Source organism: Esox lucius, chromosome 10, assembly GCF_011004845.1.
Source record: "Esox lucius isolate fEsoLuc1 chromosome 10, fEsoLuc1.pri, whole genome shotgun sequence".
NCBI classification, from domain to species: domain Eukaryota; kingdom Metazoa; phylum Chordata; class Actinopteri; order Esociformes; family Esocidae; genus Esox; species Esox lucius.
In genome coordinates this window covers 25,863,298-25,885,343 of record NC_047578.1, presented here as the reverse complement: position 1 = coordinate 25,885,343, position 22,046 = coordinate 25,863,298, and the positions used below count along the sequence as shown (strand labels likewise).

General features: G+C 45.7%; 1 protein-coding gene across 4 annotated transcripts in view; it reads left to right on the top strand.

Annotated features, from left to right (window-relative positions):
• Positions 1-22,046, top strand: part of LOC105008062 (oxysterol-binding protein-related protein 10) — an 84,018-nt gene that overhangs the window by 27,581 nt on the left and 34,391 nt on the right. For all 4 annotated transcript variants that reach the window (XM_013135683.4, XM_013135684.4, XM_013135685.4 and 1 more), the window contains exons 6-7: positions 13,682-13,907; positions 19,297-19,427. In XM_013135683.4, coding sequence (XP_012991137.2) covers positions 13,682-13,907; positions 19,297-19,427 — 357 coding nt within the window. The remainder of the gene's footprint in view (positions 1-13,681; positions 13,908-19,296; positions 19,428-22,046) is intronic.

Here is a 22,046-nt window from a genome sequence, read left to right as displayed (position 1 = left end):
ACTTTTGCAGAAAGTAGGCAGTCATGTGTGTTGACAAATGACTGGAAAATAGGAAGGATTGTATATGCTGTGTCATTTTTTAACAAAAATGAATTCAGCCTAGTTAAATTTGTATATTATTATGCTTTTGCTCTGTTAACTACAGTAGCAGTTAAAAGTTTGGACATACTTAGCCATTCACTTGAGTGGGTGTGTCCAAACTTTGAACTGGCACAGTACTACATTTGTAGACACCAAAAACAAATGAATAAAAACAACTGTATGTCAATCATCATTCCAATGGTCACTACTGGGCTCTGTGTCAATGCAAAGGTATAAAAGCCTACAACAAAGGCTGCTTTCTTTGAGGCACTGGAACAATGTGGCTTTGTGGAGAAACCTGTAGCTCGAATAGGGCATTGGTGTATAGTTCACCGGCTAGCAGGATAACAAAAAACTGGTAATCAAAACGTAGCTGAAGATCTGAATCACAGAACACCACAGGGACTCAGCCACTGAAAATGAAGAGTAAGGAAACGTTTTCCCAGACGCCTATTCTCCTCAACGGAATCATGTGTCAACAGGTTCAAACAATGCTGTTCCAGGATTGTGACATTCTTGGTTGAATTAAACATTTTTATGAAGCCCTTTGATTAAAGTTATTTTAAGAGAATTTGTGCCGGGTTCTGTTGTGTTCAGTTCCCCTTTTAGATCCAGTACACTTTGCCACATCAATCCTAGTATTAAAAATAACTGTTTTTATATCAATCGGAAAAACGATTAGCTCTTCGAGGGGTTCCTGAATGGCTCAGGGGTAAAGTCAGCGCCTGGCATTACAGCTGTTTCATTGCGGCCAGGAGTTGAAATAACATGGGACCCACGGGTTGGAGGTGTGATAAGAAAGAGAAGGGCTTGGCGAGATTTGCTCTGAAGGACACATCTCGATTTTCCATTCTCTGAAGCTTAGTGCAAATTGGACTCCACAAAATGTGGAGGTCTTTATCAAATAAACCACCGCTTTTTTTCTCCCCTTCTTTTGTTTTTACACCAATTGAAAAATAGAATTTAGCATGCATTGCCAATTGCTTTCTTTCTTGTCTCTTCTGGGGTGGCAGCAACAGTAATGCTAAATATATACAGGTGCTGGTCATAAAATTTGAATATCGTCAAAAAGTTTATTTATTTCAGTAATTCCATTCAAAAAGTGAAACTTGTATATTATATTCATTCATTCCACACAGACTGATATATTTCAAATGTTTATTTCTTTTAATTGTGATGATTATAACTGATGAAAATCCCAAATTCAGTATCTCAGAAAATTTGAATATTACTTAAGACCAATACAAAAATAATATTTTTAGAAATGTTGGCCAACTGAAAAGTATGAACATGAAAAGTATGAGCATAACTCAGCAGCAGTACTGTCCTTTTTGTCTTTAGCCCAGGCAAGACGCTGTTCAAGAGAGGCTTGACACAAGGAATGCGACAGCTGAAACCCATGTCTTGCATACGTCTGTGCGTGGTGGTTCTTGAAGCACTGACTCCAGCTGCAGTCCACTCTTTGTGAATCTCCCCCACATTTTTGAATGGGTTTTGTTTCACTATCCTCTGCAGGGTGCGGTTATTCCTATTGCTTGTACACTTTTTTCTACCATATCTTTTCCTTCCCTTCACCTCTCTATTAATGTGCTTGGACACAGAGCTCTGTGAACAGCCAGCCTCTTTAGCTATGACCTTTTGTGTCTTGCCCTCCTTGTGCAAGGTGTCTGGTCGTCTTTTGGACAGCTGTCAAGTCAGCGGTCTTCCCCATGATTGTGTTGCCTACAGAACTAGACTGAGAGACCATTTAAAGGCTTTTGCAGGTGATTGGGTTATTTAGCTGATTAGAGTGTGGCACCAGGTGTCTTCAATATTGAACCTTTTCACAATATTCAAATTTTCTGAGATACTGAATTTGGGATTTTCATTAGTTGTCAGTTATTATCATCAAAATTAAAAGAAATAAACACTTGAAATATATCAGTCTCTGTGGAATGAATGTATACATTATACAAGTTTCACTTTATGAATGGAATTACTGAAATAAATCAACTTTTTGATGATATTCTAATTTTATGACCAGCACCTGTACTTTACATTCTTATTTGCCATGATGATAAAGGCCCATCAAGATAGCTGGCACCGGCCAGATGGTGTCGGAGAGGAAACTGAGTTCCAGGCAGATTTATGCCCAGTTGAGTAGCCCTGGGAGTGGAGGGGCCATCGCTCCCTTGCTCTGCTTACTGGGAGATTTATGAAAGGGCACAGGGTAGCGTTTTACAGGGAGATTTATGAAGGCCATCACTGGACAGCAGCAGCCTTGTCCCAGAATTGTGTGCTCTCTTGCCAGCTTGTGCGGTCACTGTTAAAGCATGTGCAGGTCATCCGTGTTCTGAAAGGTTACAAATCTGCTGTTTTTTTGCCCTAAGGTGGTCTAGCGTTCTGAACTGCTGCCTCTGGGTCACATGTACTGCTGCAGTATGGGCCTGAGTCTGACATACTGCATCACCTAATTTTAACCAGTTTCCCAGCCAATACGGCATACATTCCTGTGCTGTATTAGAAGACCTTCGATACAATTTCATTTAATCCCTAGTCCTTCTAAACCAAAGTGACTCAGTCATATATTTTATGTTATAGGAATCAAACTCATTATCCGGGCAATTGCAAGCACTATACTCTACCAGCTGATTTCCAGATTACCACAGTATATTTGAAGATATGGGTTGGCGTTATAGACTTTGACTGGCAATGTGTGTGACACCCCAGTGGATCTTCACATGATCCAACAGCTCTGCCTCATGTTCCGCACACAAACACCCACTGGCCCCAGGAAACAAACCCCCCGATGTGACAACCCAAACATGTGACAACTGCGTCTATCATGCCATCGTGCCTTTGCTTTTCACTGCCAGGTTCAATAGCAGTAAGGCCAGGTCAGAAACCATAGCACATGACATATCTCCAGCAGCGCCGGCTGACAGACCTGGCTGATGTGAACCCATCCGAAGCCTGGTTCTCCCTGAGTAGAGCAGTACCACTAGGCAGTTTAGGTGGCACGGCTCAATGACTCAGTCAGGTCAGGCTATTTGTAGTCTCTTCGACTCTCCAGTGAGATGACGGTAGGCAGTTCCAGTCTCTGCCTGGTGTTCTCTTCCACACTGACAGCCATTTTGGACCAAGCTAATTCTGTGCCACTGTTTGTATTAGAAAATATGGTTAGATTTTTTAGTGTGCAACACATAGCCAGCTCACAAGGGCATCAATGACAAGCACAGATATGACAAGTGAAAACAAATAATCTATCTACAGTAGGGCTAGCTAGCATAATGTGAACAAGCAGGAGCTTGCAGTAACTTTGGTTTGATTTCAAATTAGCATGTCTACTTGCTAACAACTGGTGACAAAAAAGTATTGCTTCCAGTTGGGAACAGAGGCCTTTTTTATGTATTTTTATTTAACCTTTATTTAACCAGGTAGGCCAATTGATAACTGATTCTCATTTGCAAGGGCGACCTGGCCAAGACAAAGCGCAGATGTGCAAGAAAACATACAGTTACACACAGAGTACACAGTGTACAAAATACAAAATGAGGTAGAGTTTGAATGAAATACAAATGCAGTACCGAGTCTATATACAGTTAGTGCAAAAGTGATAAGGCAATACCAAGAGTGCAAATGCACTAGAAAGTCTAGCTAAAACTGTAAAGTGCAATAGAGGGCATTATACAGTTTGTGCAAAGTGATGAGTATTTTGTGAGGTAGGTTGGTTAGTGGGCAAAGGTGGAGTGTCAAAGACAATAAATAGCATAACCCCTAGGGCATACCTGTGCAAAGAAGCAATAACATGAGACAATTGTGCAGATAAGTGTGGAAATGTGCCATGAGGCATGGCAGAGATAATACACACAGCTGTGTGCAGGATCAATGTGCGCATGATGGAGGAGAGTTAAAACGTACAATGAACGGTCAGTAGCTCAGACAGACGCTTTTTTAAAAGCAGTGAGGGGAATGAGGGTCTCCAGTTTCAGGGTTATTTGTAATTCGTTCTAGTCATTGGCAGCTGAGAACTTGAAGGAGTGGTGGCCGAAGGTGGTGAGGGCTTTTGGGATGACCAGAAAGTTGTATCTGCTTGAGCGCAGGCTGCAGGTTGGTAAAGCCAAGGTGACCAGTGAACTTAGGTAGAGCCTAGGGGCTCTATTTGCAAACCTGATGGCACTGTGGTAGACCACATCCAATTTCTTCAGGAGAGAGTTTGAGGCAGTTCTATATATATATATCACTGAAGTTTAGGATTGGTATGATGGTCATTTTTACGAAGGCAAGTTTGGCAGCATGAGTGAAGGAGGCCCTGTTGCGGAGGGAGAGTGAGCTGTCTAACAAGACACCTAGATTTGTAAGTGTCCACCTATTCTAACTCCGACCGCTCAAGAGTGGTGATGCCAGTCAGACAGGCAGGTGTGGGCAGAGTGGTGATGCCAGTCAGACGGGCAGGTGTGGGCAGAGTGGTGATGCCAGTCAGACGGGCAGGTGTGGGCAGAGTGGTGATGCCAGTCAGACGGGCAGGTGTGGGCAGAGGGGTGATGCCAGTCAGACGGGCAGGTGTGGGCAGAGTGGTGATGCCAGTCAGACGGGCAGGTGTGGGCAGAGTGGTGATGCCAGTCAGACGGGCAGGTGTGGGCAGAGTGGTGATGCCAGTCAGACAGGCAGGTGTGGGCAGAGTGGTGATGCCAGTCAGACAGGCAGGTGTGGGCAGAGTGGTGATGCCAGTCAGACAGGCAGGTGTGGGCAGAGTGGTGATGCCAGTCAGACAGGCAGGTGTGGGCAAAGTGGTGATGCCAGTCAGACAGGCAGGTGTGGGCAGAGTGGTGATGCCAGTCAGACAGGCAGGTGTGGGCAGAGTGGTGATGCCAGTCAGACAGGCAGGTGTGGGCAGAGTGGTGATGCCAGTCAGACGGGCAGGTGTGGGAAGAGTGGTGATGCCCAGTCAGACGGGCAGGTGTGGGCAGAGTGGTGATGCCAGTCAGACGGGCAGGTGTGGGCAGAGTGGTGATGCCAGTCAGACAGGCAGGTGTGGGCAGAGTGGGGATGCCAGTCAGACGGGCAGGTGTGGGCAGAGTGGTGATGCCAGTCAGACAGGCAGGTGTAGGCAGAGTGGTGATGCCAGTCAGACGGGCAGGTGTGGGCAGAGTGGTGATGCCAGTCAGACAGGCAGGTGTGGGCAGAGTGGTGATGCCAGTCAGACAGGCAGGTGTGGGCAGAGTGGTGATGCCAGTCAGACAGGCAGGTGTGGGCAGAGTGGTGATGCCAGTCAGACAGGCAGGTGTGGGCAGAGTGGTGATGCCAGTCAGACGGGCAGGTGTGGGCAGAGTGGTGATGCCAGTCAGACGGGCAGGTGTGGGCAGAGTGGTGATGCCAGTCAGACGGGCAGGTGTGGGCAGAGTGGTGATGCCAGTCAGACGGGCAGGTGTGGGCAGAGTGGTGATGCCAGTCAGACGGGCAGGTGTGGGCAGAGTGGTGATGCCAGTCAGACGGGCAGGTGTGGGCAGAGTGGTGATGCCAGTCAGACGGGCAGGTGTAGGCAGAGTGGTGATGCCAGTCAGACGGGCAGGTGTGGGCAGAGTGGTGATGCCAGTCAGACGGGCAGGTGTGGGCAGAGTGGTGATGCCAGTCAGACGGGCAGGTGTGGGCAGAGTGGTGATGCCAGTCAGACGGGCAGGGTGTGGGCAGAGTGGTGATGCCAGTCAGACGGGCAGGTGTGGGCAGAGTGGTGATGCCAGTCAGACAGGCAGGTGTGGGCAGAGTGGTGATGCCAGTCAGACAGGCAGGTGTGGGCAGAGTGGTGATGCCAGTCAGACAGGCAGGTGTGGGCAGAGTGGTGATGCCAGTCAGACAGGCAGGTGTGGGCAGAGTGGTGATGCCAGTCAGACAGGCAGGTGTGGGCAGAGTGGTGATGCCAGTCAGACAGGCAGGTGTGGGCAGAGTGGTGATGCCAGTCAGACAGGCAGGTGTGGGCAGAGTGGTGATGCCAGTCAGACAGGCAGGTGTGGGCAGAGTGGGGATGCCAGTCAGACAGGCAGGTGTGGGCAGAGTGGGGATGCCAGTCAGATGGGCAGGTGTGGGCAGAGTGGTGATGCCAGTCAGACGGGCAGGTGTGGGCAGAGTGGTGATGCCAGTCACACGGGCAGGTGCGGGCAGAGTGGTGATGCCAGTCAGACGGGCAGGTGTGGGCAGAGTGGTGATGCCAGTCAGACGGGCAGGTGTGGGCAGAGTGGTGATGCCAGTCAGACGGGCAGGTGTGGGCAGAGTGGTGATGCCAGTCAGACAGGCAGGTGTGGGCAGAGTGGTGATGCCAGTCAGACAGGCAGGTGTGGGCAGAGTGGTGATGCCAGTCAGACGGGCAGGTGTGGGCAGAGTGGTGATGCCAGTCAGACGGGCAGGTGTGGGCAGAGTGGTGATGCCAGTCAGACAGGCAGGTGTGGGCAGAGTGGTGATGCCAGTCAGACGGGCAGGTGTGGGCAGAGTGGTGATGCCAGTCAGAGGGGCAGGTGTGGGCAGAGTGGTGATTCCAGTCAGACGGGCAGGTGTGGGCAGAGTGGTGATGCCAGTCAGACAGGCAGGTGTGGGCAGAGTGGTGATGCCAGTCAGACGGGCAGGTGTGGGCAGAGTGGTGATGCCAGTCAGACGGGCAGGTGTGGGCAGAGTGGTGATGCCAGTCAGACGGGCAGGTGTGGGCAGAGTGGTGATGCCAGTCAGACGGGCAGGTGTGGGCAGAGTGGTGATGCCAGTCAGACAGGCAGGTGTGGGCAGAGTGGGGATGCCAGTCAGACGGGCAGGTGTGGGCAGAGTGGTGATGCCAGTCAGACAGGCAGGTGTAGGCAGAGTGGTGATGCCAGTCAGACGGGCAGGTGTGGGCAGAGTGGTGATGCCAGTCAGACAGGCAGGTGTGGGCAGAGTGGTGATGCCAGTCAGACAGGCAGGTGTGGGCAGAGTGGTGATGCCAGTCAGACAGGCAGGTGTGGGCAGAGTGGTGATGCCAGTCAGACAGGCAGGTGTGGGCAGAGTGGTGATGCCAGTCAGACGGGCAGGTGTGGGCAGAGTGGTGATGCCAGTCAGACGGGCAGGTGTGGGCAGAGTGGTGATGCCAGTCAGACGGGCAGGTGTGGGCAGAGTGGTGATGCCAGTCAGACGGGCAGGTGTGGGCAGAGTGGTGATGCCAGTCAGACGGGCAGGTGTGGGCAGAGTGGTGATGCCAGTCAGACGGGCAGGTGTGGGCAGAGTGGTGATGCCAGTCAGACGGGCAGGTGTAGGCAGAGTGGTGATGCCAGTCAGACGGGCAGGTGTGGGCAGAGTGGTGATGCCAGTCAGACGGGCAGGTGTGGGCAGAGTGGTGATGCCAGTCAGACGGGCAGGTGTGGGCAGAGTGGTGATGCCAGTCAGACGGGCAGGTGTGGGCAGAGTGGTGATGCCAGTCAGACGGGCAGGTGTGGGCAGAGTGGTGATGCCAGTCAGACAGGCAGGTGTGGGCAGAGTGGTGATGCCAGTCAGACAGGCAGGTGTGGGCAGAGTGGTGATGCCAGTCAGACAGGCAGGTGTGGGCAGAGTGGTGATGCCAGTCAGACAGGCAGGTGTGGGCAGAGTGGTGATGCCAGTCAGACAGGCAGGTGTGGGCAGAGTGGTGATGCCAGTCAGACAGGCAGGTGTGGGCAGAGTGGTGATGCCAGTCAGACAGGCAGGTGTGGGCAGAGTGGTGATGCCAGTCAGACAGGCAGGTGTGGGCAGAGTGGGGATGCCAGTCAGATGGGCAGGTGTGGGCAGAGTGGTGATGCCAGTCAGACGGGCAGGTGTGGGCAGAGTGGTGATGCCAGTCAGACGGGCAGGTGTGGGCAGAGTGGTGATGCCAGTCAGACAGGCAGGTGTGGGCAGAGTGGTGATGCCAGTCAGACGGGCAGGTGTGGGCAGAGTGGTGATGCCAGTCAGACGGGCAGGTGTGGGCAGAGTGGTGATGCCAGTCAGACAGGCAGGTGTGGGCAGAGTGGTGATGCCAGTCAGACAGGCAGGTGTGGGCAGAGTGGTGATGCCAGTCAGACAGGCAGGTGTGGGCAGAGTGGTGATGCCAGTCAGACGGGCAGGTGTGGGCAGAGTGGTGATGCCAGTCAGACAGGCAGGTGTGGGCAGAGTGGTGATGCCAGTCAGACGGGCAGGTGTGGGCAGAGTGGTGATGCCAGTCAGAGGGGCAGGTGTGGGCAGAGTGGTGATTCCAGTCAGACGGGCAGGTGTGGGCAGAGTGGTGATGCCAGTCAGACGGGCAGGTGTGGGCAGCGATCGGTTGAAGAGCATTCACTTAGTTTTACCAGAGTTCAGTAATAGTTGGAGCTCACGGAAGGAGTGCTGTATGGCATTAAATCTCTCCTGGAGGTTTTTAAGAACAGTGTCCAATGAAGGACCGGATGTATACAGAATGGTGTCATCTGCATAGAGGTGGATTTGAGTCACCAGCAGCAAGAGCAACATCGTTTATATTCAGTGAGAATAGAGTCGACCTGAGAATCGAACCCTGTGGTACATCCATGGAGACAGCCTTAGGTCCAGACAGCAGGCCCTCTGATTTGACACACTGGACCCTATCTGAGAAGTAGTTGGTAAACCAGACGAGGCAGTCATTTGAGAAACCAAAGTTAGTGAGTCTGCCAATAAGAATAGAATGGTTGACAGAGGCAAAGGCCTTGGACAGGTCAGTGCTGCAGGTTGAATGGTTGACAGAGTCAAAGGCCTTGGACAGGTCACTGCAGCAGGTTGCACAGTAGTGTTTTTTATCGATTGCGGTTATGATGTATTTTATGACCTTATGCCCACGTGGTGCACACATGACCAGCACGGAAGACAGATTGCATCTGCATTATGAACAGCTTGGCCTAGCTCCCAACATTTATCATGTAGCCTAAACTAATTTCTGAACCTCAGGTTATTAAAGCATAATTCTTTGTATGTAACATAAATCAGGAATATAATGCAGGATTTATTACTTAGTTGGAATATCTAATGACACTTGTCTATATTATAATTCCTACATTGTAAAAAGAGAAAAGGTAGTACATATATGCATAAAAAAATGCTAGTCTGAGTTACACACACGGCTCATCAAGAACATACAAACAGTTATTATTAAACATTATTATACATAGATTATTCACCCAGCCTGAAAATACATTGCATATCATGCAAATACTTGTTACAGTAAACTAGCTTGTTGGCTTCTATCATATGGTGATTAGAAAATCCCTGGGCAGTCTGGCCCAGGGGTGTGAAGGAGAACAGAAAGGCTTGATACTATCCACCCTTGCTGTCTTGCCAGGTGGGCTCTTGCCAGGGTGCCACTGAGATGCCCTCTCTCCAATGCGATTCATGGGCGGGGTCACTGGCTTGTTGTTGTCTCTTTGTTGCGCCTATTGTGCCAACTCTGCTGGCAATACTCATCCCTCATTTCAGGGTGGTTGTGGTTTGATGGTGTCTCTTTGGTTGATGCCTGGCAATGTGGGTGGATTGACTTCCCGACTGTTGGGCCCTGACTAGGGCCTCCCCCCTGTCACTGGACCCCCCTCTCTCAGCCCCAAGGATTTACACTGCTATATTATTGTGCTGGGGGAGTAGGGTCACTTCTTCTTCGCCACTGTAAATCCATATAAATCTAAGGAATGCACCCTCAAAATGTTCCTTGTTTCCTCTTCTGTTTAAACTTTGAAGGACATGAGGTCTTGGCCCACACCTCCCAAGTACCAGCTCGAAGCACTTGTGGCTGCCCCTGTACAAAGTCCTCCTGGTCGTGTTGCAGATCAAGACGATACCTCATGATTCCAGCTGCCACTCTGCTGACCCCCCATTGTCTCTGTCCTTTTCCATCTGGTCTTGCTTCTGACCTGGATTCGGTTTTATAGACCCTGGACACAGCCTACTTCCATTTATTATTACAACTTGTTCTCTGTAAATGTTCACCCAGCATGGCCAGTAGAGGACTGGTCACCCCTCCGAGCCTGGTTCCTTTCTAGGTTTCTTCCTAAATGTCGGCCCGTCTTAGGGAGTTTTTCCAAGCCACTGTGCTTCACTGTTGTTGCTTGCTCCTTGGGGTTTCAGGCTGGGTGTTTTAAAAAAGCACTTTGTGGCAACTGCTTATGTAAAACAGGACTTTATAAATAAATTGGATTGATTGATTGAGTAGTAAAATCCCACACACCCCTTACAAATTATTTAAATTTTGACGCCTCAGTGTATTCTACTTCATTTGGACTTTTCCTTACAAACCTACCCTGTGTACTTTCCAAATGATTAGGAAAAGGAGAATAGTACATAGAGGTCTTGATTGATTGATATTCAGTGTCTCCGATTTTTCAAGCAAACTAAGTCAGGGCTAACACTGAACTATGTAAACACCCCATTCTGGTGTGACTTTAGTGCAAATGAAATAATGGAGCAAAGCCCTGGTATAACGATGGAGCGTAGCTGTTCTCGGCCCTCTGAAAAACAAACTTTGGGATAGTGTTATTTTGTAGCGGGAAAGTTCCACCATCTTCCTGATGATCTGGCACAGTTACACTTAATTGCAGTCATGGAATCCATTTAAGGACTGAATTAAAAGACAGATGTTGAGTTATTGCTTTAAGATGATGTGCTGTGTATTCATTACGCCTAGTGATATGGGTGGGAAATGGGGGTCAAGGGTGTTAATGCTGAGGTTTGTAGCTTCGAGGTCACCCCTTGTGTACAACGATACCTCTGGGTGTTTGGGTACATAGCTGCTTTTATCGCACTGAGTCTTGTCCCTGACATAGGGAGGGAGATTGGCTTAATTCCGTCAGACTAGCTCTACTGGAGGGCTACCCGTCTTTTCTGTATCAAGGTCATCTGGAATGAACCCGCAGTGTGAATTAATATCTGCTACCTGAGAGAGTTTTGGTGTTAAATCCTTCTTCAAGTCCATGTTTTGGCTTCTGTAGCAAATACTGATAGTACATGATATGGCCCTGGATTTAGGGTGACCAGATTAAATTGAGTGAAATATAGGACAGTCAGACTATGATACCCCCCCTCGCACACACACCCACCACCTACACACAACTTACAACAAAGTAGGGTTTACTATTTTACTGTACATAAAATTGTATTATGAAATGCTCAAATACAGTATCTTGTGTGTGTACCGTCATTGTCTAGATACAGTATCTAGACAATATCTTCGACTGACGCAACAAAAGAGTTTCACTCAGAACAACACATATTTCTCTGAAAAAGGCAAAGATGAACAGTTTCCACAGTAAAAGCTATAGGCCTACTATAATAAAATATTACATGAGACAAATAAATTGGATTGAAACAACAAAAAAAGACGGTTTGCACTCTGGATAATATGAACACATTATGGTCTGAAAAATGAACATAGCCTACCTTCCAGGTCTACACAGCAACAACTGTAACAGAATTATGCCTACTCACTTTTGCTGACTTGATTCGGGGGGTATGGAGTCAGGTGGCCTGTTGTAATTTTCACATGAGGCAGTCTTCCTCAGAGTCCACTTGTCTTTAATTCGTTTTTAGAAAGCTGTGCACTTTTATCTAAAATCATTGCCTTCATGGTTGTTACAGTGAGTTGGGATATTGCGCGCGCAATTGCTTGGTCTTGGCAGCTTGTGAGAAGTAAAATGTGATTGGATCATAGTTAGACTATAAAATAAACAACTTTAAGACTGACAGTGGTGGCAAATCATGATAACCTGGCACATTCGAATTGGCAGTAGTTTGGACCAATCAAAAACAGGAGTGAAGTGAAAAATACAGGACAACTCGATTTTTTTCTAAATAAGTGGGGACACCTGAAAACAGACTGAAAAACGGGACTCCTGGTCACCCTACCTGGACTCCCTTGCTCAGTTTCTATCTCTTTTCACCCTGTTTTATCAAAGTCCTATTTCTTGATAATTTTATTTGCTGAACACCAGGGCTGCCTACATTTGAGGTCTCGAACTTGAGCGAGCGTCAAGGTGACCGGCGGTTAACAAGTAACGTGTTTAGTGCGATCCCTGGTGTGACGCTCCATCACGCAAAGCCCGTTTAACGCCTGGTGAAAGATGGTGCTTATTTATCAGGTTAAGACTCAAAGGACTTTAGTTTTGGGGTGAATGTTTAGTTTTCGCAACTGTTCCAACCATCAGCAATGACTTAAGTCACGTCAGCCTGTTATGTGGGTCAATTGGCTGAGTCCCTATAGAGGGGGGTTATGCCCTTACACTGTCATTGATCACTTCAAGTGTCTGAAGCACAAAATGTCTTTACGAGAAGAGCTGTCACCAGATGCCTTGTAAGTTCAAGAAAAATACATGTTCTGAATTGGGTATTTTCTTCCCTGCATCAATGGAAGTATCTAATGTGTGGCTCTAACAGCTGTTACGAACCTGCCAGTCAGTGAAAAAACTGATGAGCCTTTGAAGCAATGTCTTTATGTTTAGGGAGCATTAATGGGCACAGTGCTTCTAGCTTACAAAACAGGGTTGTATCTATGCACTAATGTAAGTTCCCCTGTATGAGAGTCTGTTAAATTACATGAATGTTAAATTCAGACAGTCTATTATTAGTTGGTTGTTCAGCAGCATCCCACAACTAGCATTTGTTTTGGACGCGTAGCAGTGCTAATAGAGTGGGTTTTCCAAAGTAAAGCTGGTTGTGTCTGCTGTATTCTCAGGGTCACCGTGAGGTCAGTGCATCTGTTGTTCAGGGAGTTTGGACAGCAGCAGCCAGTCCCACAGAAACCACAACTAGATGAGGGGAACGTAGTTCCTTATTCCATATAATCCCTTATTCATCTGTCAAATATGAGCTGTTCAATTTAGCTAGTTAGTCGGTAGAGTTGAAAATTGGTAGGTAACCAAAGTTAAGTAACAATATCTCAAATTGTGGATGACTGTATCTGAATTACTCTGGAAAATTACGGCTAATTTAGTTCATTATAAATAATTAGTTCACATTTGGTCTTGCAGTGGTAATGCTCTTGCTGTGAAGTTATTAAATAAATAATGTAGAACCTGGACTCCATGAATTCTGCTATGTATTACAGAATTCTACAGGAGAATGTCAGGCCACCCATGTGTGAGCTGAAAACAAAGCTCTGCTGGGTCATCCAGGAAGACAATGATCTGTAACAAATGCAAGTCTAATCAGGATGAGGAACAAGACGTCGTGACCTAAAACCCACTGGAGTTAAGGCAGAAAACCCACAAATGTCACAGAGGAAGAGCATTTCTGTTTGGAGAAGTGAGGCCAACGTTACTTCATGGTGGTGTGTGATACTAATAAATAACTACATGAAGAGTGTTCAGCTATTGCTGCCAAAGTTGTTGTAACCAGGTATTGGGGCTAAGGGGGGCAATCATATTTCACAGGGGTGTAGGGTGTAATGTAACTTTATTTCATTAATTACAGTTGTATCTTTGTATAATGGTGTTCACTCACTCTCCCTTTAAATGTACATTTTAGTGTGAAATATGCTAAAATGTTGCTAAAATCCCTTTTCACAGCACTAGTATGTAAAAAATGTGTCCTTCTATTTTCTCCAAACATCATGTATAGACTGGAAATTACTGAAGCCATTTAACCCTGTCCTGTCCATCTTCAGGTGATGAGTCAAGCAGAGGGCCAACAGAAGAACCTGGTGCACTCCATCGAGTCCCTCCCCACACGAGGACCCCTCTCCTGCCTGGACCAGGATTTGTTGCTCCTCAAAGCCACATCGGCCGCCACCCTCAGCTGCCTGGGAGAGTGCCTGAATATCCTGCAGCACACCCAGACCCACAGCCAGTCCCAGGATCCCCAGTCCAACCACACCCGCGCCCCACTCTCCGGTGAGTCTGTCCCGGGGATCATCCTCCGGGCGTTGGCCCCTCCGTCCTCCCCTCCTGACCCCGACAGCAGCCACAAGGGCCACATGATCATGGAGGTAGAATGCGATCCATGTCCCTATCTAACCGGACCCATGAACTTGAGCGTGTGTAATAAGTGTTGTTGAATGTTGCATCTGTGTTGTTCTGTTTTTTTGTTGTTGTTGTAGTCTGTACTTTCTTTTGCCGTCATGTTATTTTTTTATTGATTGTATTTTTATTTCCTCCATTCATTGTTCTGTTATATCTGAAATTAATGGCTTTGCAATGACTCCCTTTCAAACAATTCCAGTGTGCCTCCTGTGTGTGCATGACTGTGTGAGTGTGTGTTAAGTTTCTATTCAGGTGAAGAAAAGCGTTTCAGTCTGTGTCCCATAATCTGCGCATGTGCATGGGGGGGGGGTGTGATTGTAAATGGAAGAGCCGATTGCAATACTACCAACCTATACGTTTCCACTATGGAGTTAATCTATGCCAAATACACATCAGTGCCTACAACTCAATCTATCTGCCGTGTTAACCCTCTCTGTGCCAGAACATAGATCCAATAAAGATCTTCAAAGCAAACCTCTTGCAGCCTTAGGGTGCTTGTGTGTATGTGTGTCTATGCCCCCCCCCCCACCCCCACCCCCACTGGGCTTGGTTGGTGATTGTGGGAATGTGCAATAAATGGACTTGCTTGGATGGGTAAATGTGGAAGTGCTCCCAAATACTGGGCTGCATTAGAATCTGCTTTCCCCACACACTGACAAGAAAAGCCCTGGAACAGCACAGGGGGGAATCCTAACATCTGCATTCTTTATTAAAATGTTGAATTAATCATACATTTAAGTCAGCATGAGACTTAACTGAAGAAGCTACTTAAAGATTGAATCCACTTTAGAAGAAACCGCGCCACTTTTCAACCAAGTGCCTTTATTGTATTTTTATTGAGTCCATAAAATGAAGAGGAGCCTCTGGAAATGTTAAAAAATATATATTCTGTACATATTCTGCTGTTCTATTATAATTTTTTCCCTCTACTTTTGGAGGAAAGAAAAGGTGTTCATTGTTTACTTCTGTCTACTGTAATATCCCAAAACAGATGTGGCAGTTTCACCAACTGAGGATTCCAGCTTTAAGTGGGAGTAAAGTTTTGCCTCTTCTTTGAAAAGAAATTCACCTTTTCCAATTCTACTGTTGGTCCATTTCTATTTTATACACATGATCATATCTTCCATATAGTAGGGGATGTGCTGAATCTAGAGCAGTATTTAATCACAAGCAACCTCTCTGGGGAAAGCAGATGTGACAGTTATGAGTGGAGAGTTTGGATGGCTGTCATTCTCCTGATGCCTTCTGGTGTTTTCCCTTATGTTCTAACAGTCACCCTTCCCTATACGTCAGCCTGGGGGTGGTGTGGAGTGGGACCGCCAGGCCGCAAGTACAAACCAGTTTCCTTTGGCTGCCTGGCTCACAATGCGTCGTCTTGTGGGGGACATTCTATGCCCCAGCTCCGGCATGTACCTCACGCCCTAGTTAGGGGTTTTGGAGTGTTTGGTTAATCAGGGGTGGAGGTGGCACTGGCATGGATGTATGTTAGGTTTGGAGTGTTGGGGGGGGGGGGGGCAACGTCCATTTTACACCGTCCTGGACCAACTCTCTCCACAGTCACCGCATGGGCAGGGTCACTCTGCTGCACGGCGTACCAATGGCGCCAAGCATGAGGTCAAAGCACACATCAGCTGGCTGGCACGGTCCCTTCAAACCTAACGGGCAGCAGCCCCCCCCCCCCAATACCTAAAGTTAATGAGAGCCGGACATTTGACTTCATGTTGGGAGGGTGGGGGAGAGATATTGAATGAATAATGCATCCCAAATGAGGAGCATTGAGGTCATGGATCAGAAATGGAAGGTAAACCACTGGAACAGAATATGGAATGCATGAATGAATAGGCCTGGCCTGCACCACAACGCTGTTCACATGCATGGCTGTTTTCAATGACGTACAGTTTTTTGGTGCTCCTCTTTCTGCTGGGGTTTCTTCTCCATTGTGTGGGCATCCCTTAGCTCTCAACTTTTTAGTGAAAGCCACTGGATTCTATCTGAACTCCAGTGAGGACAAACTGATTGATCCGTGCTTGAAAAATGTATGCTTTACTTTTCCTACTAGAATCAACAGTTGCACGGGTTTTCTCTGCATTCCATGTTTGAGTATCATACTTCACCTGACTGAGTGAAAATGTAACTGAAACCAAAGAACTTTCTGAAGTTCCGTAACTGCTCATAGAATAACACTCCCAAATGCATCACTCACAGTACCAGTCAAAAGTGCACACTTACCCATACAGTACAGGCCAAAAGTTTGTACACACCCATTACTTTTGACTGTACTCAGGGCCGGTTCTAGGCATGTGTGACACAAGCGGTTGCTTAGGGCCCCCGACTGATAAGGGAGAAGGGGGCCCACATGGCTAGAACCGTCACTGACTACTTTATGTTGAAAAAAAATGATATGAATCACCTTGTTTTATATACTGCTCCACATATTCAATGCTAGACTAAATTATTAGTAGAATCCAACAAAGCAGGAATCTCAGCATTTCATATTTACTCTACATCAGCAGTCCTGCCACTTGCTGTGCTGTCTGCTAGATGCATTATTTTAAAATTGAAGGCACTATAATCTGTAGTATGAGTTTTCTTCCCACACTACCGATGGTTATGCCTGTGGGATCAACAGCCTACACAGCAGTAATGAAATACTCTGTCAGGTAGACAGACTCTGGGCACCTTGCCTGTTGACTCAACTGGATATAGCGTAGTTTATAGTTATATAGATATAGTTTAGGCAAAGCTACTTTTAAAAAAGTTTACTAAGATAACATGTACTTCACACTGAAATCTGTTCTTTTACCCTGATTTTACTATCCTCACATTTGTTGGGTTCCAATTCGTGGATATGGTCTGCCTCATCACTACAGCTCCCCAGCAGGTGTGGCTGAGTCGAGGATCGAGAATAGTGTCCTACGATGCACAACCTCCCAAGCAATTCTGCTTATTATAATACTGCTCACCCCAACTGGAGGAATGCATTTCTCCAGCCAAAAACCAAGATTGAGCTCACATGAGCACATTGTACCACAAGGAGTAGCTAACACAGTTCCTCTCTAACATCCAGCTGTCCATCACAGGTGGGGCTAAGCCAATTTTGCACCGCCTCTGTTGGACCCCAAGGCATTGTTACTATGCTACAACCATCACTTTAACATCTGGTCATAATGAAAGGCAGTGACTTAGAACACCGTCACTCAGAGACCCCACACTGAACCGTAAACTGAACCCTGGAGGAAGAAACATGACGTCATCCAAATGATCCATTTACGTATCTGTTTCCTTACATTGCAAGCATCTTATAGAAAAGTTTCACAGCAATAAAAGTTGATTTAGTTTCCCTGGCATAGTTTCCAAATCTTAACATTATGTTCACCATAGCTTTCAAAACATTTATGGTGCATAATTTCCAAATTACATAAAAGCATCTCAAATAGATTGTGTAGCTCAACAAAGTCACCTACAGATACAGAACCAGTCAAATGTTTGGACACACCTACTAATTTGAGGCTATTTGCAAAACAAGTCAAGTGGGGTAAGTTAAATACAGCCCTTCATGGCAAAAAGGGTTGGACCCTGAACTATTGAAAATACTTAATTTGATGACCACCATCAAGCCAATGCAAACATGTATTTAATTTACTAATTGATCTACATGTAGTTAACTACTGGCAAAAACGGAAGAAAGTAGGTGCAGCTGAGTTAATTTAAACTTGGGAAGGAATTTGGAAGCAGGTCTTTAACAGTACTTCACAGGATCTTGATTTCATGGATTTCCATTAGGTATGCTGCAGCCTGTGTTTGAGTTCCTCATACTAGGTAGTTGGTAGTTAATTTTTACTTGGTTGGTTTAGAATTTGTACACATAAAAAAAAGATATGTACCTCATCTGAACCATAAAAACAACTGACGCATTGGCCCTTTATGTGGGATTTGTAGCAACATATTGAATTATAACCAACGATCATTTGGCAATTTATTTCTGAGTTTTAAGTTCTATCTAGGTATATTGAGCCATTTTCCCATTTTCCCCATTCACCAGCCAACAACCACTACTAACTCCAAGGCTCCTGAGCAGGCACAAACGGTCGGTAGAGCACAATGAGTGACTTCTACCCAGTGCAATGTTGAGCCTTTTTTGTCGGCACCTCTGCTAGACCTCTGGGCCCTGTTGGTATGGTGCAGCCAGTTTTCAAACATTTGGCATGTGACTTGAGACCCGTATTTCACCTATTCCAACATTCAATCACACAGTAACCGAACGATTCAATGCCTGTCCACCTGATTTATGTAGCAACCCGTGGCCAACTAAAACACAGTAGGGGCAATGTATTTTCAAGAATTGGGTGGTGCAGATTTTTACGTTAAGTAATTTTGCAGACCCATTTGTCCAGAGTGCCTTTATAGTAGAGGGCATAAATGTACATCTTTTTTCACACTAGCCCATTCTGGGAATCAGACCCACATTGGAAACACTATGCTGTACGAACAGAGCTACACAAGATCCTAATATTCTACCCACTTGGTGTAATTATGGTGATGACTGGCAAACTGCTCATTCTCATCCCAAGGGTTTAGATTGTTAATAATTTATACTCGCTTTAACATATCTTTTCTTAAAACAGAATCCTGTAAATGGTTTAGTTGTTTTCAATGTGGTATTTTATGGAAATGCACAAAGCACTTTGTGAAACCGAAGAAAATGACCCGTCAGGTGTTAATTAACCTCCGATAACAGAAACAAAAATCATACAAACAGAAACAACAAAAGAAATAGACTGATGACTTAAGGTGAGGATTGCTCACCAGTCCCACAGACTCTTTCAGAAATGTTTTAGATTTTTTAGACACATACCGCATTTTGAGTAATAAATTCTGCCAGTCAGCGCCGCAAGTCCACCGTCGGACAAATTCAATTTCCTGTTATGATGTCTCCCGATACCAAATAACCTCACCTGGATCACCCTCATAATAAATATCTATCTTTGTCTATCTATCTGTTTTCAGATGAAAGTAGAAAAGGATGTGGCTTGTTCATGTGCTCTTCTTATGTCTTACTTCACCACCATCTCCTTGCTTACTGATTTGCTTCTCTCTGAAACAACAACCTCATAGCAGAGCAATCTCTATACGTCAATCATTACAGATCAATGAAGCTTGAGATCTGGCCAATAGCTTGTAGATCTCAGCTGTCAGTGTCCCCCTCTGAACCTATTCAGAAGTCGTTTAGTTCTGACCCTTTCCTATACTCTCTTTGTAGATGGTGTTCCTGTGTGGGCTGTACCAAAATCGCACTCGGGGGAGCGCCTGAAGAACGGAGGCCTGACTCCTGTACGCTCTGCCGAGCCGTCTCCAGCGCTCAAGAAAAAAAGCTGTGCCCATTGTGCTGAGGTAAGGAAATAATGATAATTTTTTCTGTCTCAATTACTCTCTTTCTCTGTGTGAACTATAATTACACTCTACATGTGGTATGTACCCAGAATTTTGGGAATTTGTTTGTCATGTACTTTTACACTTGAGCAAGCAAGCAGCACTGAAAACTATACAGAATAGTCCTGCCTGAGGACTTGCAGTCTCATATGATCACCTGTGAGCTGAAGCACAAAGATATTGTGCATTATAAAAGTTCATACACAGAAGTTAAACAAAATACACTGCTCAAAAAAATTAAGGGAACACAATAATTACAGTATAACACGATGCCAATTAAACTTCAATCTGTCCAGTAAGGAAGCATAAGCGATTGTGAATCAATGTCACCTGTTTTTGTGGAAATGAAAGTGACAAGAGGCGCACTGGAGAGGCAACAGCAAGACAACCCTTAAAATGGGAATGGTTTTGCAGGTGGCTGCCACAGATAATTGCTCTCTGACTGATTCTTCTCTAGTTTTGGGTTTTGCTAGTGTTCTTGTCTCTACTAGTAGCATGAGGAGGTACCTGTAGCCCATTCAGGTTGCACAGGTAGTCCAGCTCCTCCAGGATAGCACACCCATACAGTGGATATAAAAAGTCTATACACCCCTGTTAAAATGCCAGGTTTTTGTGATGTAAAACAATGAGACAAAGATAAAACATGTCAGAACTTTTCCCACTTTTAATGTGACCTATAATGTGAACAATTAAATTGAAAAACAAACTGAAATCTTTGAAGGAGTCACGGTGTGGGTGTAGTGGAGTGCGTCGAAAAAAGGCGAGCAAATGCAGGGAGGCGATGAATGTTTCTTGTATTGAACACAGTGAAATGGCACGCAAAACAAAAGTGCACAAGCGCAAAACAGGCGTGCATCCGTATACTCCAGTACAGTCAAAGGACATAGAACAATACCACACAAAGACACCCAGAAACACAGGAACCGATATATGTAACCTAATGAGGGAATGGACACCAGGTGCATGCAATAACAAGACATGACAGTGCCGTGGGAGGAGGAGCGGCGTGGCTAGAAGGCCGGCGATGACGTGCGCCGAACACCACGTCGGTGGGGATGGCGCGCGTCCTTGTTACAGAAGGGAAAAATAAAAAATTAACTCACAATAACCTGGTTGCTTAAGTGTGCACACCCTTAAACTAATACTTTGTTGAAGCACCTTTTGATTCAGTCTTTTGGGTAGGAGTCGATTAGCATGACACATCTTGACGTGGCAATATTTGCACACTATTCTTTGCAAAAGTGCTCCAAATCTGTCAGATTGGGAGGACATCTCCTGTGCACAGCCCTCTTCAGATCACTCCACAGATGTTCAGTTGCAATCAGGTTCCAAAACGTTAATCTTCTTTTGGTGAAGCCATGCTTTTGGGGATTTGGATGTGTGCTTTGGGTCGTTGTCGTGCTGAAAGGTGAACAACCTCTTCATCTTTAACTTTCTAATGGATGCCTAAAGGTTTTGTGCCAAAATTGGTATTTGGAACTGTTCATAATGCCCTCCACCCTGACTAAGGCCCCGGTTCCAGCTGAAGAAAAATAGCCCCAAAGCATGATGTTGCCACCACCATGCTTCACTGTGGGTATGGTGTTCTTTGGGTGGTATGTAGTGTTGATTTTGCACCAAACATACCTTTTGGTATTATGGCCAAAAAGTTCAACCTTGGTTTCATCAGACCATAAAACATTTTCCCATGTGCTTTTGGGGGACTTGTTGTTTGTTTTTGTAAACTTCAGCCGGGCTTGGATGTTTTTCTTTGTAAGAAAAGGCTTCCGTCTTGCCACCCTACCCCATAGCCCATTCATATGAACAATAAGGGAGATTGTTGTCACATATAGCACCCAGCCAGTACTTGGCAGAAATTCCTGCAGTTCCTTTAATGTTGCTGTAGGCCTCTTGGAAGCCTCCCTGATCAGTTTTCTTCTCGTCTTAAATTTTGGAGGGACGTCCAGTTATTTTTTTCACTTGATGATGACTGTCTTCAGTGTGTTCCATGGTATATCTAATGCTTTGGAAATTATTTTGTACCCTTATCCTGACTGATATCTTTCAACAATGAGATCCCTCTGATGCTTTGGATGCTCTCTGCGCCATACACACTACTGAGTCACATTATGAGTTGCCGTAATGAAATTCATGCAAGTTGGAACAGCCTGTGATTTCAATAGTTTACTATTATTTAAATCCAGCCCTGAATCAGTTGGTGATTTTGGTTTGTTGTTAGGTCATTTTGTTCTCAACGAATTACACAGTGTACAGTACAGATTTTTTTTTTTTATTATACACTTCACAAAAAAATTAAGTGAGCACTTAAATCACACATTGGGTCTCGATGAATGAAATATATTAAAGATCAAAATCTTCACTCTACATTGTGTAATTTGTTGAGAATGAACAAGTTGACTTTAGTATTTTTACAGCAGTAGCCATAGGGTTAAAATACCAAGGCTTATCCATAGATGGAATATGTATGAAAATGATTTTATTTTATTTTAAAATAGCACTGCCTATGAGTTTATTGTGCATTGAGACTACATTTTACACCCATGATATTTTTTTATATTATTTAGCAGTTGCTGTTATTCA